This window comes from Oxyura jamaicensis, chromosome 8, assembly GCF_011077185.1.
Source record: "Oxyura jamaicensis isolate SHBP4307 breed ruddy duck chromosome 8, BPBGC_Ojam_1.0, whole genome shotgun sequence".
NCBI lineage: Eukaryota > Metazoa > Chordata > Aves > Anseriformes > Anatidae > Oxyura > Oxyura jamaicensis.
In genome coordinates this window covers 8,483,128-8,507,225 of record NC_048900.1, presented here as the reverse complement: position 1 = coordinate 8,507,225, position 24,098 = coordinate 8,483,128, and the positions used below count along the sequence as shown (strand labels likewise).

General features: G+C 45.8%; 2 protein-coding genes across 7 annotated transcripts in view; both read right to left on the bottom strand.

Moving 5' to 3' along the window:
* The window catches only part of ATF6 (activating transcription factor 6), a 76,048-nt gene extending 54,735 nt beyond the window's left edge, over positions 1-21,313 (bottom strand). For 2 of the 3 annotated variants that reach the window (XM_035333074.1, XM_035333076.1), the window contains exons 1-9: positions 21,178-21,313; positions 21,013-21,089; positions 20,184-20,271; positions 19,748-19,842; positions 19,146-19,275; positions 18,770-18,973; positions 16,241-16,461; positions 10,350-10,535; positions 9,822-9,913 (exon numbers count right to left, since the gene is read on the bottom strand). In XM_035333074.1, coding sequence (XP_035188965.1) covers positions 9,822-9,913; positions 10,350-10,535; positions 16,241-16,461; positions 18,770-18,973; positions 19,146-19,275; positions 19,748-19,842; positions 20,184-20,271; positions 21,013-21,089; positions 21,178-21,247 — 1,163 coding nt within the window. In that variant the 5' untranslated portion in view covers positions 21,248-21,313. Of the gene's footprint in view, positions 1-9,821; positions 9,914-10,349; positions 10,536-16,240; positions 16,462-18,769; positions 18,974-19,145; positions 19,276-19,747; positions 19,843-20,183; positions 20,272-21,006; positions 21,090-21,177 lie in introns of all 3 variants that reach the window. The other variant, XM_035333075.1, reaches the window with a different exon arrangement.
* A 177-nt stretch (positions 21,314-21,490) lies between these two features.
* The window catches only part of LOC118170530 (E-selectin-like), a 7,864-nt gene continuing 5,256 nt past the window's right edge, over positions 21,491-24,098 (bottom strand). The window contains exons 8-14 of one of the 4 annotated variants that reach the window (XM_035332851.1): positions 24,015-24,062; positions 23,701-23,886; positions 23,061-23,246; positions 22,812-22,934; positions 22,445-22,475; positions 21,828-21,883; positions 21,491-21,635 (exon numbers count right to left, since the gene is read on the bottom strand). In XM_035332851.1, the coding sequence (XP_035188742.1) occupies positions 21,829-21,883; positions 22,445-22,475; positions 22,812-22,934; positions 23,061-23,246; positions 23,701-23,886; positions 24,015-24,062 (629 nt within the window). In that variant the 3' untranslated portion in view covers positions 21,491-21,635; position 21,828. Of the gene's footprint in view, positions 21,884-22,444; positions 22,476-22,811; positions 22,935-23,060; positions 23,247-23,700; positions 23,887-24,014; positions 24,097-24,098 lie in introns of all 4 variants that reach the window. The other 3 variants (XM_035332853.1, XM_035332850.1, XM_035332852.1) reach the window with 3 other exon arrangements.

Here is a 24,098-nt window from a genome sequence, read left to right as displayed (position 1 = left end):
AGCCCACAAGTTGTTTTCCCTAAAGCAACAGTGGGCAGAAAAATACTTACAGATAGTTTCTTACTGTAGATGCACACTAGCATCCAGGAGGCTCATTGCTTCTGCTGAGGAGAATGGAAAGCTGGATGGATGGCTTATTGACAGCCTTACAGATCAGGCAACACCAAGCTGTCCTATTTTACGGAACCAATCTCCGCTATCTACTATTTCTGAGGTCACATTTCTTTTCTGACGAAAGCACTGGCACAGCTGGCAGCAACTCAAGGCAGAACCAGACCTCGGAATTAAAGCTGGTGCTTAAGCAGATGCCACACATCCCTGCTGAAAGTCACTCATCTTTCGGGTCCCTACTCCACCGTATTTGGAGCCCTGACAGCTAGAATTTTACAGAATTTTATTCATGAAACCAAAAATACTCATCACAGGAGATCTGGAAGTTTTACCATTCTCCTGCAACCCGTTTCTCCACAGCCCAAAGTGAATTAGCCCCCGCTGCTGGTGGACCTACTGGGTCTGGCATTTTGTCCTGCCCTCCTTCTCTTCTTCCCTGTTCAAACTGACACTTTGAACTAGAGAAACTTTCCATATAATTCCTTAGTTCGAGCTTGTTAAAAACCTAAGCAGAAGCCTCCTAGCAAATTGGCCTTTTTCTGTGATGTTTTTTTCTTCTTACTTGCAGGACAGGTGTGCAAAGGCAACTCGTATCATTCCAGGTCCGAGCCTGGGGAGGTGGCAAGCCTGAAGCGAGGTGCCACACGTAACGTGTTCAACCCCAACTCTGAACAAAAGTAGAGAAATCAAACCCAAGTGCATCAAGAAAAAAGACGCACCGCTGTGCAATCACAGCTAATCTTCCGTTTTTGTTAGTTGTTCTAGCTGTACAGCCACTCAAAACAACACCCACCTCGTTTCATTATATTAGCTTCAGTATAGAGAAAATGTCTATTTTTACTCCTTATACTTGAAAACACGCTAAGCTTTGCCTCAAAATTAAAATTTCACTTTTGGCATCAGCTAAGTATGGGATGTTTTGGCCTGAAAAACGATTTCGTCAGCAGCAAGAGATAAAGAAGCAGATGAACTGAATATATTTTGCAGTCCCTACAGGCATGAACCATGGCTCCCAGTTCTGAGAACATACACAGAAAAACCTGAGGGCAAAGGATGGTATTATTTATAGTACTTACTGCGGTGGCCTTTCCTTTAGCAGGACTGTTATTTCTCCCCCTAAAAGGACTCTTCTGAAGCAGAACCAGCAGCAATTTCTGCTTTACGCTACATGGACTACACTTACTTCCCCTATGCAATTCATTTTTGTAGGACAATGACCAAACATACTTTTCCCAAGATCTCAAATATGGCTAAAAAAAAAAAAAAAACGTAATTGACCTTCCTTGCTCCCTTGGTTTGTGGTAATGATGCAATAACAAAAGAATTTTCACGTCTTATAAGAAACTCCCACTGCAACTTGAAATACAGCCCATCTTCCACTTTTTGTTGTTTTTTCCCAACAACACGAGGATGAAGATGAAGCCAATGTTGAGTATTTAAAAGGATGCAGAAGAGGATAGGAACAATGAGAAGGAAAGGATCCCCCCTTAAGAGGGAAAAAGCTTCTGAAGATAACTGTTGATATCTTAGCTGAAAATGGGCTCAAAAAAGTGTTTTACTATGACAGACGGTCAAAGCAAAAAAGTTCAGTGTTTTTTTCTTTTTTTTCTTCATTATTTTGGTCCACAAGATGGGAATTTTGGAAAGAAAAAGCACGCTGGCATATCTGCCGTAAGAAACTACTAGTATTTGTAGGCAATGAGTCGCTGCCCCACATGAGAAATCAAGATCAAGGCTGAGAAATGGCTTTATTGGCCAAGATGACCAGTTAGATGTTGGGAACCGTAAGCTTTTCTGTTTGGCCACACTTACATACCTGGGGTCCCTCTCAAAGCTTTGTAGCCTTCATCTGAGCATTCCAGATAGCACGGGCCTTGAAGGGTTTTCACAGAGCCACAAACACCCCGTCTGAGCTGGCTGAGCTATCACTTCATTGAAGATGCAAAACCAGATCCAGGGGAAAAAAAAGAAAGAACCACTAACTACTTCATGCAGATGGCTGTTCAGAAGTGTAGATTTGATTATAGGAGGGAAAGAAAAGAAACACTCCTGTCATGGTTTCTCCAGAAATTCAATGGCACCTGATATTTTAGCTGTATTTTTACTCCTTTGGTTTGAATGTCAGTTTGATAAACGTGAAAGAAAGCCTTGCCAAGAGCCTGAACTAAACTTCGTTTGTAATTCTGGCTGAACAAACCCTATGCACTTCAAGTTTTGAATGCTTAAATGTAAGTTGCACAGCAATTTCTAGATGAAAGCCAATAGTAACATCATAACAAAGAGTTTTCTGGGGACAGAATTATCTCTGAGTATGAGCTGGGATTTTTCCAACAGGCTGAAGTTGGCAATGCTAGGAGCCTCCAACCGAAGACGTTGTCATTTTCCTAACTGGTTCCAGACAAGGCTGTGACAACTCCAAACGCTCTCTGGAAAGTTTTCTCACTTCTTATATTCAATGAGGGCTCCAGCTGCCCAGCTGCCCCACGGAAGCAGCAAGACATTACCCACTTCTCCGGTCCGCTCCTGAGCCACCCTCTGAGCGCTGGACTGGCGAGAGGAGCCCGGCCTCTCTGCTCTGCAGGGAAGGACAAGGGGAAGTTGGAGGGACCTTCTGTGTGTTTTGTTTTGCCTTCTTCAAAAAGCAATTTATTTTAATAAAGCTGTTAAAAAAGAAAGGAAGAAAGCAAATACTGACACCAAGAGCATTTGGTTTTGCTTAGGAAATTATCTACGATGATTTCAGAGTGGGCTGGCACTTACTGCCAAAGCTTGGGCAGGCCTAATAGAAGCAGCCTCAACTGCAAAGTTCATCAAGGGCAAAACCTGTGCATGTTTCACTCCTAGCCCCAGCAGATGAACTGGTGGAGAAAGGGGGAAGCTATCAGTGAGAGCTGTCTGGCATTCTGCACGGGCTCAGCGACTGCACCCGCAGGACAAGGTAAACAAGTGAGCACAGCCAGCGCGAGGCCCGACTCTGCCAGGATGAACATGTGGCTGTGATCAGCAGGAGGAGGAGGAAGGAATCGCTTCCTGCTCCTGCAGTTGTAGTTTGTAAGAAAATCAAGAGTATTCAGTGTTAGTCAAGCTACAAACACATCAAGAGAGATTCTGAAATGTCTGGACGCTAAACTCACGTCCAAAATACTCAGCTCATCTTTTCGCTCTTTATATTACAACACAGGAGCAAAGGTGTAACTTAACTTTTACATTTTCTGGCTTTGGGCCACCTTCTGCTCAAATGAATACTCATCTCAGCACTGAAACTTAATTTTCACTGTCACAAATATTGGAAAAGGTTTCCCCCACTGAAGCACTGAAGCCACAAATGTCTTCCTGGGCTTCTGCTGTTTCTCCTAAAGCACTCAGAGGGCTCCATATTTCCTTGGGAGCCAGAAGGAGCTGGCTAGCACAGCCTATTGCACGCCTATTGCACTCATCTAACAGTTTTCACATTTCACCAGTTCCTCTCTGCTTTTACATAGAAATTAATAGCCCTTTGACTACCAACATTTGTACGATTGATTGTCTGTTAGCATACTCCAGGCATACACCCCTTTTAAGGGTGAAGACAAGTGGAAGGCCATTGAGGCTCACAAGAAGCAGAGAAACAATTTTTTTCTGTCCTTCACTGAGCAGGATAAGCCTACGATCAGATGAACTGAGAGCAGGAAGCTCAACCTGTTGTACAGCCCATCATTGGGGTGATTCTGCTCTCAGAACATCTCTTAGGGGTGCTTCAGCAGTCGGTGCAGGGTTAGACACCGCCACCCAGCCTGCAGCTGAAGGAGATCGCAGGCCACAGGTGAGATGTGGAATGCTCACAGATCAGCACCGCTCCCTCATCAGGCACCAGCTCAGCTGGAAGGTAGCAAGGGCCAAGCAAGGTGCCTGGCTGCAGAGCTCCCCTCCACTCCTCTAAAAGCAATGGTTTCAACTAACCTTGCCTTCGTGCTGGGGTGGAGCGGGGAAGGAGCACACGCACAGCTGGGAAGAACTGTTAGGGCAACAGAAGCAAACGAGCAACAAACAAAATTGTTCTTTCAGCTGCTAGCCATTGCCTTGCATTGTAAGCAGGTGACAGACACACGGCTTTAGTCTGCTTTGTGCCCACATTTGGGTGTTATAAAGCATCCCACAACGCAGCTCGATCTGGCAGTGGGGTTCGTGTGCTGTGGCAGCAGAGGGCTGAGATCCAGACCGTCCCGGGACCTCGGGGGCCAGCTTCCCAGGGCGCAATGTGCACGGACAGACCCACAGCTCTCGGCAGCACCAGATACTCGTAACAAGGCTAGCTCCTCTGCCCGCACAGCCAGCGCTTTCTTTAAGGGAACTACCAAATGCTTTCTCTGACTTTCCAATATCCCATCGCTGAGGTATGCAGCAGCTCCCCAGGCTCCCGCCTGCTGTAAGACGTGTCTGTTTCTTTCATCAGGCAGCCCAGGGCTAAGGCTCAAACAATAGCCAACTCGCACAAAAGCACTACTGAAGGCACCACACCTCCGAGTAACCCTGCTCTCCCACACATTAACTCGAGATTGCTCGGCTCAAGTAAAGGCTCCAAGCCCCACAGACACCAAGAGGTCTGCTCAATGGATGGCAGCTTTGGCAGGCCAAATAACGTGCCTTTGATAGCTCAGCAAGCTACGCTCGTGAGACTAACAGCCTGCAGACTAGGCAGGACTAGTCTGGGCAGTGGTGAAGACTTGTGCTTTGCTTACCTCATGCTTACAAGAAGCAGACTGGGGTAGTATGCAAATGAACTGCCCTGGGGTAGTTTCCTCATTGTTCGTAAAAGATGCTTAACCTTACCACTTCTGCTTCTTTCCTAATGTTCGTGCTACCAGTCCCAGAAACGAGACACACCCTTAAGTCTTCCAAGAGTCAGAAACTGCCTCTTCTCCATATGCTGTACCCTGCAACAGCAGCAGACAAATCACAGTTCCCAGCTCCACAGGCTGGTGTCTTGATTTGCGGGTTGCTCAGTGGATCTAAACTTTCAATAGATTACTCAGTGTCCAGGACAGTCCTGGAAAGGAGAGGAGAACCCATCTGGACACTCCAGAGAGGAGCTGCAACGAAATCTCTATGAAAGGCCAGCAAATTCCAGCACAGCTGCTGTAGGTCAACAGGACACAAGAGATTTTGAAGCGGCAGCTTTCCTTAGTTCCATCAATCACCACCTCAGTCATCTTCCATCACGAACAGAATTTGTGGTTACATCATCAAGTCAAACAGTTTTTCCTGTTTGAAAGGGATTCCAGCCATACAGAGATGGCCAACTTGTAAGGAGAAAAAAAGATTAAAAATAAAAAACACAATAAACCTACACCAACTTCTAGACACTCCCTGTTCCAACATCTTCACAGAGCTGTCTTTCCCCTCTCCAACTTCGTGTTTGGTTTTGTTTTCTGTCCACTAAATATCTGAAATAGTAGTCGGGACACATTCTGGCTGGCTGGCTATCTTTATAAGTATTTTAAAACTCTTGTTAGATGATTATCATGTAAGCTTGAGCAGACCGATCAGGCCAAAAAAAAGTACCAAGTGTTTTTTTGTAGCCCAAAAAAATAATGCTAGGGCCACTAGCGAGCATCTGGCTCATTTGCTTTGCTGCTGCTGCCCCGAGAAGTACAAATGCAGAAGTACAAATACAAAATACAGATGCATCCTCTGTGATTGCTCTCCCTTTCCTACTTCTTATACATATCTTTTATTCCTACCAAATAAACAAACAAACAAATAAATGAGCAAGCAGGCCAGTAGTCTGCCACCTCTAGCAACTCACTGGTTGGTTTCCTGCAAATACATGATTATCACATGTAGAACTTGCATTAAAAATGCACAAGATAATATATGTTCTCGTGGGAAAAGGGAGAAGAAATAAAAGAAAAAGATTCCCAAAACAATACAGGAGTCCTTTAGCACACATGCTTGGTTTCCATTTGTTTCAGCACTGTTTGTGATCGTTTTAACACATTTTCAGATCTAGTTAGTACCCAGGCACGGTCTAACACAAACACAGAAATTAAAAAGGAAAGACAAAAAGCAACCTAGGAATGTTAACACTTCAGAAATCTTCAGGTTTCATATTGTAAGTGATACAAAAAATGCACAGCTAATTAGACATGTCTTAAAGCCAGAAGTCAGCACTCTCTGAGAGGTGCCATGCCAGCTGAGAACCCGACCGTGCTGACGGATGCACACTCTCCCAGAGGGCAAGCACGAAGGCAGGAGACTCTGCCTCTCACAGATACCTGCCTCCAGATGTTGTGGTTCCAGCTCCCAGCCCTGCTGCATGCCAAAGTCTGTGCTCGCACTGCCTTTTGTGCAAACACTGCGGGTTGCCAATTCCTGCCTTGCACCTCCTGGTATGTGAGACTAAGGCAGGAGTGTGACCTCTTCAAGGAATGAAATCAAAAATGCACCCTTTTCCCTTCATACACATCACCAATCATTCTTAAGTAAAAATAAAGGGAAATTTTGATATATGTTATACTCAGAGCTAAATAATTCACAAAGATTAGAGAATAGTTCATTGACACACAGATGAGAAATTCCTGGACACCTTTCACCTAGTATAAAGCAAATATGTTAAAGAGAAGCTTACACTAACTGAATTCCCATTGAATTACTTTTGCTTTTAATAATTGAAAGTTTCAGTTTCTATGCAAATATCCAATATAAACAGTCCTAAAATAGTTTAGTAGCACGGTGTGCCGGAAGGCAGAGTTCCACTTAACTCTATACACGCCACTTTGACCATCAGAAGCATTCCGTTCACATTTACGCCGAGCTTACTTTACTTTCTTTTATCAGAGATATCATGGTGCCAGTTCCAAGGCTGCAGGTCGTTCTGAAAATCTCGTCATCAGTTACACGAGCTGGACTCGACTGTCCCTCCATATTCTCTAACAGGTTTCCTGCTCTGATAAGCTGGCTTCCCTGCCAGACTTTCAGCACCACTCCTATATTCACTGGCTCAATGGTACAGATTATCCACACACATAATGTTATTTGTCAGGAAGCAAAATCCTGTGCCAGCAGAATAATTTTATCCACTAAACACATTTGCCAAGGGCTGCCACATCCTGGATTGCTTCCCATAAGCTTCAAATAGCAGAACAGTCCTCCACGAAGAGGACTTCAGAGTCCTCCATGAAGCATCACAAACACCTCACCTTTGACAAACACAAAATGTGGCCACGCAGCTCTGAAGGAAAGAAGGACTACCTGGGGACTGCTGCTACGGGCCTCTGTAAGCCAAGGAGGGTTTGCAGGACTGCAGGGCCTGCTTCAGATCCCCAGCCCCAACCATCCTAGCCACTTCCCTGGCTTCTCTGATTTGACAGAAATAGACAGCGAAGTAGAAAACTTATGTATCTCTTCCTTTGTTTTACCTCCAGCCTTCAAAGTATCCTATCACTTCTGATTATAAACCGAGAAGCATCTTACAATAAAGCCAACTAAGGGAGCTGCAAAATCTGCTACAGAATTTAGGGGGTGAAATTCCCACATTTCTGCTTTGTTTGGATGTCATTCCCTCTTTGCAATGGTTCATTGGTTTTAAATAACAAAATATTCACTGCTAATATGTTTGAATCAAAACATTTTGTGCCTGAATGCTGTCATGCCTCCATACAGGTTTGCAACTGATTTCCTGCACAGAGGAAATGGCAACACTGCCACAAGGTTTCAAATCAGATTTATCTCCAGTTGGCCACTGCTTAGAAATTACATCTCCCACAGTTAGCCAACTCGGGGAAAAAAAGTTCTTTCGATGAACTGTAAGTTCACGTGGACATTATCACAACAATTTCTGTAAGAAGTTACAGAGAGTGAAAAACATCACTTGTGCTGTAAGTTTCTGTTGTTAAGGTCCTAGCAGAACAGCAGTCGTGGCTATCACATCCATGGAGCCAGCAGTCAGTAACACCTCTGTGAGGGTAAGGAGGAGTGATCTCTGAAGTAACTGTTTGTATATCCCACCTTCAGGGCCTTCCAAAGGGTGCTGCACAATCAACATTCACACCACGTTAATACAGTCTAGTATTTTAACTGCAGGGTAAGCATTCATGCTGCTAGGGGATAAAAAAGGCAGAAAGATAAGAGTAATTCCTTGCTAATATGCATTTCTCCTCACTGTCTAAATCCAGTCCTGATGCAGACCACCAAGTTGAGGCTCAGTGATTACACTGGCATGCTCGGCTATTACACTGGCCAGGAACAGCCAGACATTCAAGAATTTCTTTTTGCTTTATCTAATTTATTAAACATCCAACAGGTCAAAAAATTAACCTTGTCACATTTCTGTAGTTCCCAGTTGTTGCATAGATATGAACACAAACTGACCTCTCAGTCCACTCTGAGAGCAGTTTCGTGCTATCAAGCTCAACCCGTTACTCACTGCTGGGGGTAGAGGAGTTGACACAAACTTCAGAGCACTGCAGTAGGTCTTCCCACTCTCATCTTCTGTCCCGTTTCCAGGTCTCTCAAAACTAAGAGAGCTTCAAGCATTCCAACTCATTTAGAAGTTAAAAATTCCAATACAAATGCTAAAAGCACTAAGACACTGCGCTGTATTTTACTGCCAGATGGAAAGGAAACAGTATCTGCAATAAATGCAAATACTTCAAAAGTAATTTCACCTTTATCAAACTTACTAGCATTATTAAAAATACAAACACCAACATTTTACAAGTTTACCAGAGACGGAAACAAAGTCTTCCTCCCGATTTATCTCATCCTATTCCTTTAGTTTGACAGGGCTTTTAAAGACAAATGGAGACGTTGCTGACTGGGAATCTACTGAAATATCCTCCCCTTTTGGAAAAGTGAACAGTTTCATACAAAAGATCCTTATGTTCCAAAGACAGGTTAAATAGATACCTGCAACAAGTCATTATCAACGTAATAATTACAGCATTAACCCTTTTTTATCTCCTCTCTTCTGTGGATTTCTTTATGAAACGAATGGGCACTAACGCAGCTTTTTTTTTTCCTGCTCTCTGGTTCTTATGTCCCGCTGACACAGTTCAAATGAGAGACCTTTGATTACCACCTCAACTAACCCAGCAGACTTCCTAGTTTAAAAATAACAATAACTTGTTAAAAGAATATTTGGCAAATCCTCCGTCAACTCAGAGACAAAGACAACAATGGCTCTTCAGCATCTCATTTTAACAGACACTGGAATTAGAAAAGCCCAACACTTGATTTATACACTCACGAGTCTAGCTGTTCTCTAATGCCAGGTACGCATAAATAAAAGTGGAAATAAATCTGCATGGTTTGAAAATTTACAACAAAATACACAAGACAAAACAAACGAATGAATTATAAGGACAGAAATAGCTTTTTCTGACTTCTTTTCTAGAAGGATTCTAAACACAGGTCTTTAATCCCCTCAGGTATAAATGGAGCAAGCTGCTACGCTCTGCATTGGTTAACAAAATGCCAGAGCCAAGAAAAATGAGAAGTACAAGATGCAGCTCTTGTTGCCAGAATGATTTCAAAAGAGGAACCATTGTACAGATTAGCCTGCCGCTGTGAAGCAGAAGCATGAAGGACAGATTTCAGACTCAAGGCTTAAAACACAACACAGCCTATCCTAAAAATTCAAACAAAAACCACCTGGCGGCAAACTCACTACTGATTACAATCAGAAGCAAGTGTACGGGGGTAAGGCAAAGAGGAATTCCGAAGTGTCTTACCTCAGTGGACCATAATTCAACATTATGAAAGCCAGTATCACCATCACACACAGGGTTCTTCTCTTAGGAGATGATACTTTGAGCTTCTGGTTCTAGACAGTAAAAAACAGAGAATACATGAAATAAAAAATGGCTCAGACAGTTATGACAGAAGCTAAATGAACCAGATTATGCTTATTTTTTAGATTTATATTTGTCTATTTATGTATGAACACACTTCAGGACTACTTTAAAATAAAGCTATTTCTTTTGTACACTATATTCCAATTTGATCTAGTTGGTCTTCTCAGTAAAATCTTCAGAAGCACCATGAAGTAAGGAATTAAAAGTTGACTAGATGATTCAGCAGCCCACCTGACCTAGAGTTTGTGGAAGTCCTGCTCTGAGTGGGAGGCCGGGCTAGAAGCTCCCAAAGATCTTCCAGTCAACACCTGCATGCTTCCACCCAACACCTGCATGCTTCCACTCGAGTGCCTTCCACCCGAGCAACTGTTTATATACAACCAGATCTTCACCACGGCATCTTACCTCTAATACCACTTCATCCAGCTGCCTCTTCAGTGTGCTGTTTTCTTTCTTGAGTTTCTCATTCTCCAGTAAGGCTGCCTCCAGCCTGGCCTCTAGTCCCAACATGTATTCTTTTTTTTTCTTCCGTGACTGAAAGGCTGACTCCCGGTTTTTGATCATGCGCTGCTGTCTTCTCAGGACATTGACCTAGACAGGCAATACCAAGGGCTGTTAATAACCTGCAAGTTAAAAGCGCCTCTGCTTCATGCATAATTCCTGCTGCTCTACTTTGTCAAAAGTTTAGGTAGATTGCTTCCCCTGCTCTGCTTCTAATGAGCCCACATGCTCAGCACAGAGGTGACTCTGAGAGTTACAGCTACAATCAGTTGTCTGTTTTCTTAAGTCCTACAGTTTTTTAGTCTCTCCTGCACAGAAGCCATTTCCACACTGATTACACCTGTTTCTGTACCTTTTCCAGCTCTGCTGTATGGTTGCTGAGATTTTGAATGCTGTTGCTGATCTCAGGGTGCACATCCGATGTGTATCAAGCATCTCATTGCAGTTGAACTGCATCCTCTGGCTGCATCTATATTAACATTTTAATTCAGGTCATAAGTGTGGTTTTGATGCAAATTTCCTGATTGTCCCGCCCAATGTGCTTGGGTTCACAGAACAGTCTCTGATGAGAGTGCACAGACCAGACTCCTGGGTGAAGCTACACCAGCAAATACATGCCAGGAGAGCACACAATGCACTGCAACCGCTTGCAGGCAGGCAGTCTGCAAGACCAGACGGGGAGAATTCAAAGCACCCCCCCCATCCCCCAACAGTCTCGATGACTCTGATTTCTTTCCCAAGCAGGAGCGGTCTATCATCATTTACCACTTACTCATTTTGTGGTTTGCACTGAGTGGGAAGACCCAGACTGAAAGCATCTTGCTGCTGACAAGGACAACGATGATCGATACGGCAGAGCTGCACAGAATGACTTGAAACTCTGAGCTCAAAGACTACTCTGTTGATTTCCTTTCCACACAGATTAGCAATGGCAACTGTGCTTTTTGTTTGATTAAAACCAGAAGAATTCCATCACATCATTAAGCTGCAACAGGATGTGATTTAATTATGTTTACTTTGAAAGACAACTGAACGCTGTATCTTCCACAGACCTGAATATCCTCCAGTAGCTACCAACACACGCTGGAGGAGCCTTTATCTAATACAGCACGAAAGCTAAAGAAAAAAGATTAGATCTATTTTAGAAGTACTAGCGTAGGAAAAAAAATAAATAAGTCACAGAACAGTAGCATTAAAAAAAAATCAGACACTGTGCCCCAGTTCAAGTTTGGCTGTTTAAAGAATCTTAATCACAGCTTTACAGCTCCCTCCCTGTATATGCTTGCATATAGACAAGATGTTGCTCTAGAGTTTCGGCATCTGCGAGGAAAATGGGCTACAGGCTGTTTGAAGAAGTCGTCCTTCTTCATGATATTGCAGTCTGGTGACAAAGACTAAGAAAACACGTTACAGTGCATTAGCATTTTGGGTCGTCTCCATGTTGATCTAACTGCTTTCTGTAAAGATCATTTATTGCAAGTCTAGTCTGCTGCCACCAAAAGCCTGTGGAAGTGAAGCCGTTTGTACTTACTCCAGTTTTTCTCTTTAGCAGAGAGTGAAAAAGGAAGGGATTTTAATATATTCTCATTAGCTCTAAGCTTTGCTCTGAATTTTTTAAGTACTCCAACACTTAACATAAGCAAACTTCTGCAGACACATAAAAGCGTTGGAGGGGAAAAAGGAAGATTCAGGCTAACCGAGGGCTGGAAGGTACAGAACACACCAACTTGGTGCCAGGATCACTTCAACTATCCAGAGATGCAAAAACAAGACATGCGCTCATGTAGTAGCTTTGGCTTCTCTGAGCTGTGCGATGCTCCAAACAAGTACCGTAACATTCCTCTCTATTTATAGAGGTTTTGCATCTCGAAGTCAAACAGAGAAGAACAATTTGTTTACATCCATTTGTTTGCAGACTTGTTTAGGATTATTCACTACTAGATATATTTTGACTCTAAGTGTCTGGAAAATCTGGCAGATATGCGCTCTCCAAAGAAATCACAGAGTTAAAGCACTGGCGCCGTGTTTGTACACGAACGTGCACCCGAAGGTACCCCTACGGCTGTTTCAGAACCTTGCAGCTATGTTTCAGGTGGTGCTTATCCAGACTGCCCTCCTTTACTCGGCGTTCTCCAAAGGCCATCACGAACAGCAGCTCTACCCTGCCCAATTCGAGGTCCCCGTGCAGTAACTGCGTTCCAGTCTCTGCCAGACCAATTTCACTTGGACTCATTTCTCAAGCTTCCTTGAATGAAAACCAACTGGTTGGGTCCTTGAGTTACTGGGGGTTAGGTGACAAACCCTGAAACAGTTTCAGGTCCTCAGTCAACCCTCTAGCACTTGCCTGGCTTTTCATGGGGAATAAGCCATAACTGCACACCTGATCCTGCCTTAATCTGATGCAGGCAGTGGGAAGAGTTGTGTGAGTGAAACAGCAACAATGCTTACCCTTGGAAGCCGTACAGAACTAGGCACTGCAGAGCTGGCTTGGCATCAAGCTAAACATGCTGCTTGCTGAGCATGTTGATAATCAGAAGAAAGAGAGGGAAGCAGTTTATGACAGACAGCTTGAACAACATTGCTTTGCACATGGGCTGAACACAGATGAAAGGTAGCAAACGCCTCGGCTAACTTTTTTTGCAGCCTCCCCCTGTGTAGGTTGTTTTGTACCGATTTACCGCTCAATACAGTAACTTCTGGTTCTTGGGAAACACAGAAAAATATGACATTAAAACCAAACATTAACCAGTGATGCAATTCTTGCTTCCCAGCTTCAAAAATTACACAATTACACCAAAAAAAAAAAAAAAAAAAAGCAGATGTAAATATGGAGAGGGGAAATACTCATTGCAAAACCTCGTTTTAAACAGTACCAGCTAGATTCAGCTTGTCCCACATGTTTAGTCTTTACCAAGGGTCACACATTTTACAAATAAACACTGCTACCTCAAAATAGTCTTCCAAAGAAAACTCAGTTCTCAGGAAAATTTAACCTGCCTTCAAATGCCAGCTGCACGGCACAAGGTTATATATTCTTGCCAGAAGCCGGCAAGAGTATCTCACACAGGTCACTGGGTAAAAGTTAATTTAATGACTAAAATTAACAGCTCTCCACAGGGTTTTGTATACACATGCTGAGAAAGTTAACACAGAGCTGCAAGTCCAAACCACTTCAACTTTACATCAGATGGCTTCTTACCTCAGCTTATGAAAGGTGCTGTCTTTGAAGATGCACCTTGAATGCAGAAATAAAAAACCTATCAAAGTATTTCTCTGTTCTTATGAAAAATCTGTGGTTTCTTTTTTGCCTCTAACTCAACAGAATACAATTTAAGAGTTTATTTCAGCTGGAAATTACCTCCAGAAAATAGGATTATTCGACAGAAATCCACGCTTACACTCAGTAATTTTGCATAAACTAATTTCTTTTTTTAGCAACTAAACTGTGAGACAGAATGAAATCCTTTCTCACTGGATGGAAACACGAGAGAGCCCTGTAACACGACTAAACCGGATTCCCTCACAGACCTGTTTGTACCCTCCTATCATTTAATTCCAACAGAAACGGCAATCTGCTTTTTCAGTTAAGAGCTTCTTTCCTTCACTGGAAGAGTGGCTTGCGTAGGCAGCACCTCCAGTTTCGTGGTGAAAAGCTCTTCGCCAGCTTCCTGCTGAAGAATGGCCGCACCGAAAGCCTTGCGCCTCCCTGCTGTTGGCAAGCTCCTAAATGTGCGCCCACCGGGACAAGCACAAAGCAGGGCCCTCACAAGGTCAGGCTGCTATCAGCTGATCTTAGTCTAATCCATCTGAAGAGCTGAGTGTTAAGCTAACACTTTATCCCTCTTAAGCTTGAAAGAAAGTCCTGCAGTGTTTCTTTTTGCCCTGCAACATCTGCTTAGACTAGCAAACAAAAACGTGTTGTAGAGCTCAAATGACAGCCACATCTGTGCAGCTCTGAACACCCCATATGGTGTCTGTGGCAGTCACAGGATGTTTTAACTCCACTGCTGCTGCCTGGTCCTGAAACATTTCTTCTTTTTCAAAGTGCTATTTCACAAGACGTACCAAAGAGCAGTTGCAATTGTTTTTTTCCTGCTTCAATAAACACAAGTAAGATGTCCAGTGTTTAGGCTGATATAAAGTCTTAAAACTGCCTCTTTAGAACATCTTCAGGTGGAAATACCCATACGACTATTGTTTAAAACATAGCTATTCGTTACCCCAGTTACACCGTTGACTACTGCCTGTCACAGATGTGTATAAGCAGTGTGATGACAATAAGGAGCTTCTGTCAATTAAACCTCCGATTCAGACAACGGCAAGGTGCCACGCTAGTTTTGATTACAGGGAATAACACATCTAATGACTGCTGACAGATTTCAGCTTGGCTTCATACGGCTGGCTATTACCATTTACAAATGTAGTCCTCTTAATTGGTCTGTCTGCTGACAGCTGTTCTTTTGCTTTTTGCAAATTCAAGATTAGGATTCCACTGCAGTGTGGTTTCTGAATTATTTGCAGCAAATCATTTTTTCATTTAAAAATGCAGCCCAGTCGCAAACATGAAGAATTAATAAAATTTATTATTAAGCATGACTGGCAACTCTTGGATGCTAGGAAACCATATAAAAACACTCTTCCCAATAAGGCAGAAGACATGCTTTTGAGAAACAATATCCTGTACTGCAATTTATGTAGTCAAGGTGGTAGATCAGGCAGTTATATGGAAGAAAATTAGGCAAGAGCGCCAAGAGGAACATCAAGCAAACTGCATGATAAGCAGATGCTGCAACCCAGACCACCACTTTAAATAAAGCTGTAACAACAACGGCTTTGGTCAAATTTATGTTAAGTTCTTTGCTGAGTCAGGCTCCATTAGAGAGGCTCACTGATATGTGGACTAGCATTCTGAACAGTACAAAGAGGTATGTGAAACACTACCACAGAGATGACAAAATGAAACGACACAGTGGAGACTTACCATCTCCTCTCAGTTAAAGGGGAGAAGATGTCAGTGTCAGAAAAGATTTGGTATAGTGCCTGAAAAGCGAGCTTGCAAGTTTTAATTGAGCCTGCAGGGCGATTTGAAAATGTTAATGCTTTTCTCTTGCATAGTTAAGCAAATCTGATTTTCTTTTGGTCCAGCACTGCTTTGGTCCAACACAGCCAAAGAGCCCGTTAATGCACGGTGCCATTTCCCCCAGACAGGCACGCTTTCCAGCAAGAATACTGAAAAGTTCAATTGTTCAAGAAGAAACCTCTAGAAGTTCCATTTCACAAGAAAAGATGGAACTCTGCTTTTCCAGCAGGTTTGGATCAACAGCCTTACTGTTTTCCGTGGCTCAAAGTTTTGCAGTTTGAAGAGAATGGCTTTACCATTAACAGACAGGAAGAACAGAAAACATCTGAAGAACCTGAGCCCTCTGCATCATGGAACTGGGAACAGCGCTTGTTTCTGCATTGCAGAACAGGACTTGAGAACAGAAATTGGCCATCTGGGACTGAAATACTTTTGCAAAGTCTGATACTCCTGAGGAAGGAGTACAAAATGAGTCAGAACTACCAGCAAATAATTAACACACTGGGAAGCCATCCAGCCAATTTGACGCTTCCCCTCTGCTCTGCATGAATGCCAAATTAAAACACAGCTAAGCCCGCTCAGCTAACCTACCTTTAGTAGAGCAGCACTGATTTGTACCTGCTGAGTACGTGTGTTAAAGGCTTCAGACACAAAGTATTCCATACCACATCCTATTAGAGTTCAGTTATTAGCTATCAGCACAATCAGAACTTACATCCAGCCCCACCGTCGGTGTGGTGCTTTGCAGCAAGGGTTTAGTCACTGCGATTTTGCCACTTGTTGAGCCATTTCCAGCAGCCGGGGGCAGCGCATTCACCGTGTGATTGTGGAGCTGCGTGGTCCCCCCAGTGACCGCAATGACTGGCTGGGAGGCAGGAAGCACCCCAGAAGCCTGGAGCTGTACCACGGTGGGCTGGGGGAGCACCACTGATTGACCTAGAACACAAGAACAAACGCGAGTGCTTAGCATATGGTACAAAATGATTTGTATGTGGTCAGCTTGTAGGGCGATACTGATATAGGTGGTAGGACGCTTTGCTTTTCCCTGCCCTATATTTAAGTCCAATTCTTCCAACATTTTTCCACAGGGGAAAAGAAGAAGTCTCAAAAGAAGTTTGCATGGCCCTTAATCCATCCTGCAAACAGAGAGCACACATATGAAAGGGATCCATTAAATCAATCTCTCTCTTAAAACCTGCTGGCTCTTCAAGGTTAATAAAAAAATAAAAGAAAAATCAGTACTTTTTAGAAACTTACTCTTGTTTCAATATTGCTATGCTAACAATTGGCACACACTGAGCAACTTTTTCAAAGAACCTCGGCAGCTCACCTTAATCCTTCTTCTGCTGCCTTTTGTCCATCTCTACTTTACTGCTGTGGAAATGTTACTACACAGAAGTGACTCATACTATACAATTCAGAAACAGCATAGAAAAAGATGAACAAGAAAGAACAACCCCAGTTATGCTTTCAAAATACAAGTTAAGGCTTCAATTCGTGCTAAGACAAGAACAAGTTTTTGGAAAAAAAGTACTGGCTTATGTAAGAAACGTTACACACAAAAAGCAAGCAGAAAAAATGAGGTAATTTCCAAAGAGCTTTGAAATGGAATTATGAACAGTCACATCCAAGAAACTTCAGTCCAAGAACTACATTTAACTCAAGCAGGTGCTTAAGTAATATTTTGTTGCATGAAAGAACATGAACATCTCTTTAATCCTTTGTAACAAGATGACCTGGCTGCCTCTTAGAAGCAGCACATTCCAGCTGAGCATTCCGATCAATATGTATGGCTACGTATTACAGCACTTATCCGACTTTCTGGAAGATGAAGAATGAAGTCATCTACCCAGCGCTCCAAGATCTTTTATGTGCGAGGTAAAGGATTAGGTCTCTATTGCAGAGATGGTATTAAAGGCATAGTAAGTGAGAACTGTCCTACTTAAGAACCTCAAATGTTAAATTTGAGATGCTTTCAATAAGTTTTTTAATGCATAGAGTATGTGGTGCTCTAACATCATGCTTTCTTCTTCTAGGCTTTCATGAAAGTGACTATAAAAAGGAGGATCACTCCTTACCCTCCTTGAAGATACTGGCACATCTCAATCTGGCAGCTCCAATGTGCCACGGGCAGGGGATTTTGATTAATATATATTAAACAAAATATTTTTGTGCTGGAAGGAGCACTGCAGAACTTTTTAAATATGCCATCAAAGTAAATACATTGCACAGAAATACTTTTCCAACAGTACTTCCTCTGTAGTGCCTCATAAAAGCTATTCTCCTGACTTTTCTTCAGGAAAAAGGAGAAGCTGATCTTCACAGCATTGTATTTATACCCACAAACTTCGTACCCCCAATGTTCCTTATTCCAGATGGTATTTTATCAGCTGGAACATCAGACACAGTAAGAATTAGGTCACGCTGACTGTGCTGCCCTGTGTTTTAAGCAGTCTAACAATCCTAGGCATGTTGCAACAAATGTCAGCCTCTGCAGCTTTGGCTTAGCTCCTGATGGATGAGCAATTAGTAAGAAAGGCAAAATTTCAGTATTGTAATGGTTTCTAGATACATTCACTGACATATTTATCTCCTTTCCCTTCCACTCCTCACTGCCTGAACAGTCAATTGCAAAAATCTGCAGCCATCAGCTGGTGAAAACAAGCAACTGCATCTGACAACTTCCACATTGCAAGTAACGTCCCTGCTCCCTTTGCAGCAGCATAAAATAGTGCTTGGGATTCCGAAAAAAGACCTAGGCTTCAACAACCTGTTACAGAGCAACAGGAGGAGTGAAAACTTGTCAATGGACAGGAAATCATTTGCCTCTTGTTAACATCAGCTTATAGCTGAACGCAACCATTCTAACCTCTGGCACTGTTCTCGTAACTTTTAACAGATTTCATAACTTCCTTTTAAATGTTATTTAATTAGAGCAAAAGCCATAAACTCGTGTTCCTTCCTGCCAGTGCTCAGGGAATTGCCACACCGTCTTCCATTCCACACTATGCTCAGGTAACTGCTGTTTTGCACACAACTGCATGACAAAGAACTAAGGCCATTTTCTCAGCATACACCTTTTTCAGCAAAGCATGCAGCATCCCTCTTTTATTCCTACCCCTCCTGCTTCTTTTTTCCCACTCCTTCTGTTTCACCTGCCAAACCGAACTTCAGTTTAGGGACCATCCCAAGCAGACATGGTGTTGACCCCCAGGACCGGGCTCAGTCATGACGATTCACCTACCTTTGGGAGGTGCTGGCTGGATGTTAACAACTGGCTGATGCTTCGGCAGTGGCACAAGCGTTGGAAGAGTCTGAATAATGATGGTTTTAGCTGGGATGCCAATGTTAGCCTGAGCCTCAGGTACGGCAGGCAGAAGGGGTTTCGGTTGTATTGAAGGCCTAGACGCCGACTGACATTTCTTCAGAGTTTTCACGGAATTATTTGCTAGGAAAGGAAGAAGAGTCAGAGTAAGGCCAGAGGATCTAAAATTAAAAAAAATCCAGCAGTAATGGCTGGAAGCAACATGGCTTTTGGTATGTCTCATTATCCATCTATGACATTTATTAAAATTGACGTATCCACAGATGTGGAATCAAAGTAACTCAATCTCTCCTACCAGAGCGAGACGGGGTGCTGACAGCAGGCTTCTTCCCTGCATCTCCTTCGGGGGATGCGGGGCTTCCAGAACTCTTGATGTAGAGGGAGATGGGAGACATCTGGGAGCTGCAGCTGAAGTCCATATCATCCTGCAGATGGAAAATAGATGAGATTAACGCTTCAGAAACAGATAAAAATGACTACTAGAAACTGAGATATGTTGCTGCTGCAGGGAACAGGAGAAAGGTTTGGTTCCATTTTATTCTGGTCAATGCTAAGCAACACTGAACACCCAAGCAGCACCTTCTCCGCATCAGCAGAATGAAGAGGGGCAGAGATCAGCAACTGCTGGACTGAGGAGCCTTCAGAAGGCATTTTGTTGGGCAAGCATGCACACACCTGAGGTAACAGAACTGAACCTGCTCTTTTTGGAATGGATCTCAGTAGGAGGGTAAGGAAAACATTACTGAAGGGAAGTTGTTTGTGCAAAGGTTGGAAAAATAAGCTGTTTCCTCTTAATCTACAAAGTTGGTCAGACACATAAATCAACAAGCTTTTTGTTTGCCACAGTTGGGTCTGAATGACTCCTGCTATCTGTGTTACGCGGAGGTTTCTGCGTACAGGCACATTCTGCACTGGCGAGTCCACAGACGATGGAGAAGGGACTGAACAACTTGAAGTGGCTGGTGATAAGGGCTCTGTCTTCACGTTTGCATCTGCAGGAGACAGACAGAGAAGTTTTACCATACAAGTCTTTAACAAGGGGAGATCAGTAAAGAACACATTACTCCACACCAGCTATTTAATTCCTGAAGCAAGGCACAGCAGAGAGCTTTGAGAGACTAAAGACACTTAACAGCTTGGCCTGCAGGCCAGCCCTCACCAGCTGCACCCATCCTACAGAAACACCGCCTGACTTCTCACCGGAGGGACGGGTTCAGCAGGCCGCCAGACGGTGCCAAACAAACGGTACAGACGGTACCACCAAGTACTAACAGCTCGCCCTTGTGGTGCAGGGGGGCACTGCCGCACCGGCTGAATACAGCCAGCCAGTTACCTGAGTAAGCGTGGCTTGTAATGTTCCAAAGGTCCGAGTCCCAGGACATCAAGTCCAAGTCAAAATGAAAGTTATACAGATCATTTTCCTGAAACGACAGTTCAGAAAAAAGAAACAAGACAAAAAGACAACATACATTGAGACCATCAGCTGTTATGTTCGTGTTCGTACAATTCTCAACAAGCAGAGGAAAGCAAAGGGACTATCACTTGGTTGCCTTAAAGCATGCAGAGATGAGAGCCTTTTGAGGGGCATTCTCAACTGGACTTCAAAAAAAAAAAGGATTCTAGGCTTCTTTTAAAGTTTGGAGATATTGGAGAAGAGCATTTCAGTTCAAGGGCATCACTAATTGCTGTTCTGTTATCAAAGCTCTCTAAAGGAAAAGCTCCACGTGCAGTCACGGAACCACCCCCCGTGCAGTACAGGCACGGTGACTTGTTGCCATCTTCTCCCTTCACCTCTGTGGAAGGATTCAGTTAACGTCCTTCCACCGTCACATCTCAAAGCACGTTATAAGTGAGAGCAGACGGCGGCATCGGTACGCCAAGAGGAGACACAAGGCCCGATTTGCCCAAGATCATCTCCGTGACGGTAAGTACGTCCCAGGCCTTTGCACAAACTGTCAGCACCACCGCCTGCAACCAGAGGCACCGGATTTGCGCTGCCCTCGCCCGCTCCAGCAGTCAGTCACACCTTCTCCAGCGCCTGCCCCACACTCCGCAGGCACGCCCCGCGGGTCTCGGACGGGTGCCGGGGTCGTGCCGGGGCTGCGGGCCCTGCCCCGTGCCCTCAGCCCCGGCTTCCCGACGCGCCCCCCCCCGCTGCTCACCTCGGCCTCGTCCCCCAGCTCCCGCGGCGGCCCGGCGGCGCCCAGCAGCTCGCCCAGCTCCTCGCCCAGCACCGCCTCTGCGGGGGGAGAAACAGCGGCCTCAGCACCGGCACCGGGCTCGGCTCCGCCCGGCCCGGCCCCATCCCCGGCCCCGGCCCATCTCACCCCAGTCCAGGCCGCCCCCCGCGGCCGGCAGCAGCCCCGCGGGCTCCCACTCGGCCTCCGCCGCCGCCATGGCTTCCTCCTTCCTGCTCCGCGCACCGCCGCTTCCGCCCTTCGCCACACCCCGCTACGGCGGCTGCCGACGGACAGGGGAACCCCCCGCCCAAAAAAATACAAATAAACAAAAAAAAACACCCCGCACCCCTCCATATATCCCCCGCCTTCCCCCACGAGCCCCCCCTTCGGTACCCCGCCACGTATCCCCCTCCCTGCATCCCCCCACACAGCACACTGAGGCACACGTCGCACACACACGTTTATTTATTGCCCCCCAAAACCCAGCCGGGGGCTCCCCCTGTCCCACACGAGTTGAGGGCCCAGGGCTGAGCTCTGGGGTCTCATCCACACACATGGGGCTGCGGGGTGGGGTGTGAGGGCCCTCATGGCATGGCAGCCCCTGCCTGCAAGGAGAGGGGAGAGGTGGTTGGAGGCTCGCCGCCTGCTTGGCCTGCACCTGGGGGTTCTCCTGCTCCCTCTCCAAACACACTTCCAGGCAGAGGAGCCTGCAAGCTCGTGGGTTTTCCACGCGCAGGTTGTTCCAAGCAAGGAATGTCGCCCAGCGTGCCGCGAGGTGGCAGGGTGCCGGCACGCACCTCACAAGTTGGAGTCGTAGGCTGCGTTGGTGAAGATGCCTGGTGATCCGAGGTCACTAGGAGGAACAGCATTAAGGGTGTCAGCTTGGGGGAAAAGAGGCAGTCATCGTCACAGAATCACTGGGGTTGGAAAGGACCTCCAAGATCATCGATTCCATCACCCTACCACCAACGTCACCCACTAAAGCATGTCCCTAAGCACCACATCCAACATTTCCTTGAACAACCCCAGGGACGGTGACTCCACCACTTCACCACCTCCCTGGGCAAGCATCCCAATGCCTGACTGCTCTTTCTAAGGAGAAATATCTCCTCCTTTCCAACATGAACCTCCCCTGCACAGCTTGAGGCCACTCCCTCTAGTCCTATCGCTAGTTAATCATCTGTGTGAGTAAAGCACTCGTTGTCTGCCACGTCTCCCCAGGGGCTGCACAGTCAGACTCCACATCCTGCACCACGGCAGAATCACAGGGTTTTGATATGCACCAGTTATCAAGGCCTCATTAGCCCCTGAATATGCTCTTATCATAGCAGCTTCACACACGCAGACATGAGTGACTGACTGCAGGGTAGCACCCATGCTGCCCGCAGGGCACAGCCCCAGGCACTGCTCTCACCTGGTGGGGTTCAGGAGCTTCTTCTTCTCGTCTGATAATGGTGTTGAAGTGTCCACGTGGACAGTGCCGATGCAAAAGAAATAACCAGATTTTTTTAGCAGAGGGCTTGGGAAGAAGCAGCACTTAAACTGAACCAAGTTTGACGAGCATGGGATGGAGGAGAGGGGTGCTGGGGCAATTGATTTCTCCCTCTTCAACAGGGAAGGTGTTTTTCTGGCTTCCCCCCCAGTCTGGCTGCTGACACTTTTTAGCTGGACACAGCATCACATTTCTGAACTCTTTCAACCAACACACCTTCCCTGGGTCTCTGTAACCACCCTGGCTGAAAGTCCCCACCCAAAGCAGGCTGCCAGAGGTGTTTCTGTACCTCTGTCGCTGAGCCGTTTGGCGAGTAAGGCAAGGAGCGTCCCGGAGAGCACAATGCCAGCTACCACCAGGGCACTGCTGCTGGTGTAAACCAGGACTTGCTTTAAGAAGGGGGCAGCATCCTCTGCAACAGATCCACACCAACACAGGTTGTTACCAGAAGGATTTCACCAGGCCAAAGCTGCCGGGGTGCCCCCCTCCATGCTCAACACATGCTGCAGGAGGCTGGGGAGCGCAGCCCCCACTGTACCTTTGCAGACAGGGGAATGGCTGGTCCAGTTCCCTGTGGCCTGACACCTGAGCAGCCGGGCTCCCATCTGGACAAATCCATCCTCGCAGGAAAAGGCGCAGGTGGAGTTGTACGTGAAGCTGCCGTGGGGGTGAGAGCAGTTCAGGCGGCCTCGGCTCGGGGGCTCCAGCACTGGGCAGCTGATGGCTGGGGGCAGAGCACAGCAGCAGCGTTGGTGGGATGGCATTGGGGGTGGTGGGATGAGGGCCCAAGGGTTGGGGAGCCAGGGGATGAGTAGCCACAGTTGAGTGCTAAAAGGGAGGAGATCCTGGTGAACACCATGCTAATGCAGAGCAGTGCACACTGTGCTGGCCGTGCACGGCACTTCCCAGGAGGCTTGATTTCAGAGGGTCAAGCACCCACGTGGTGCTGTGCACCCAGTGTACACACCCCTGTTGGGGTCATGGAAGGCATCAGGATAAGGAGGGTGATGCAGGGGCTTCATCCCTGCCTCCTTACAGCTCCCCCCACTCCTAGCACTGCCTGCCTGAGCATGTGGCTCAGCAGCTCTAACAGAGGGACAATGGGGACAGATCCTGAGGAAGTGGCATCTCTTCACCAGAGTACATGATCCAGGCACATGTGTGAGCACCAGCTGTACCTTTGCATCGGGGAGCGTCCCCAGTCCAGGTTCTCATGGCCATGCACACACGGCTCTGTGACCCTTTCAGCTCAAACCCTGGCTGGCAGGAGAAGGCACATGCGGAGGTGAAGGTGAAGCTCCCATAGAGATGAGAGCAGTTCATCTCTCCATGCTCTGGAGCCCAGAGCACTGGGCAGCTGATAGCTGCAAAGAAGAAGAGGCACACCTCAAGCAGAAGCCAGGGGACTGGGAGGCTGAACTCGTGGGATGAGAAGCCCAAGAACATCCCAGGGCCAAGTCCAGGCCAGCAACACCTTTACCAGCAGCTCTACCTTTGCATCGTGGGGTGTCCCCAGTCCAGGTCCCCATTGCTGTGCACTCACGGCTCTCTGGCCCTGTGAGCTCAAACCCTGGCT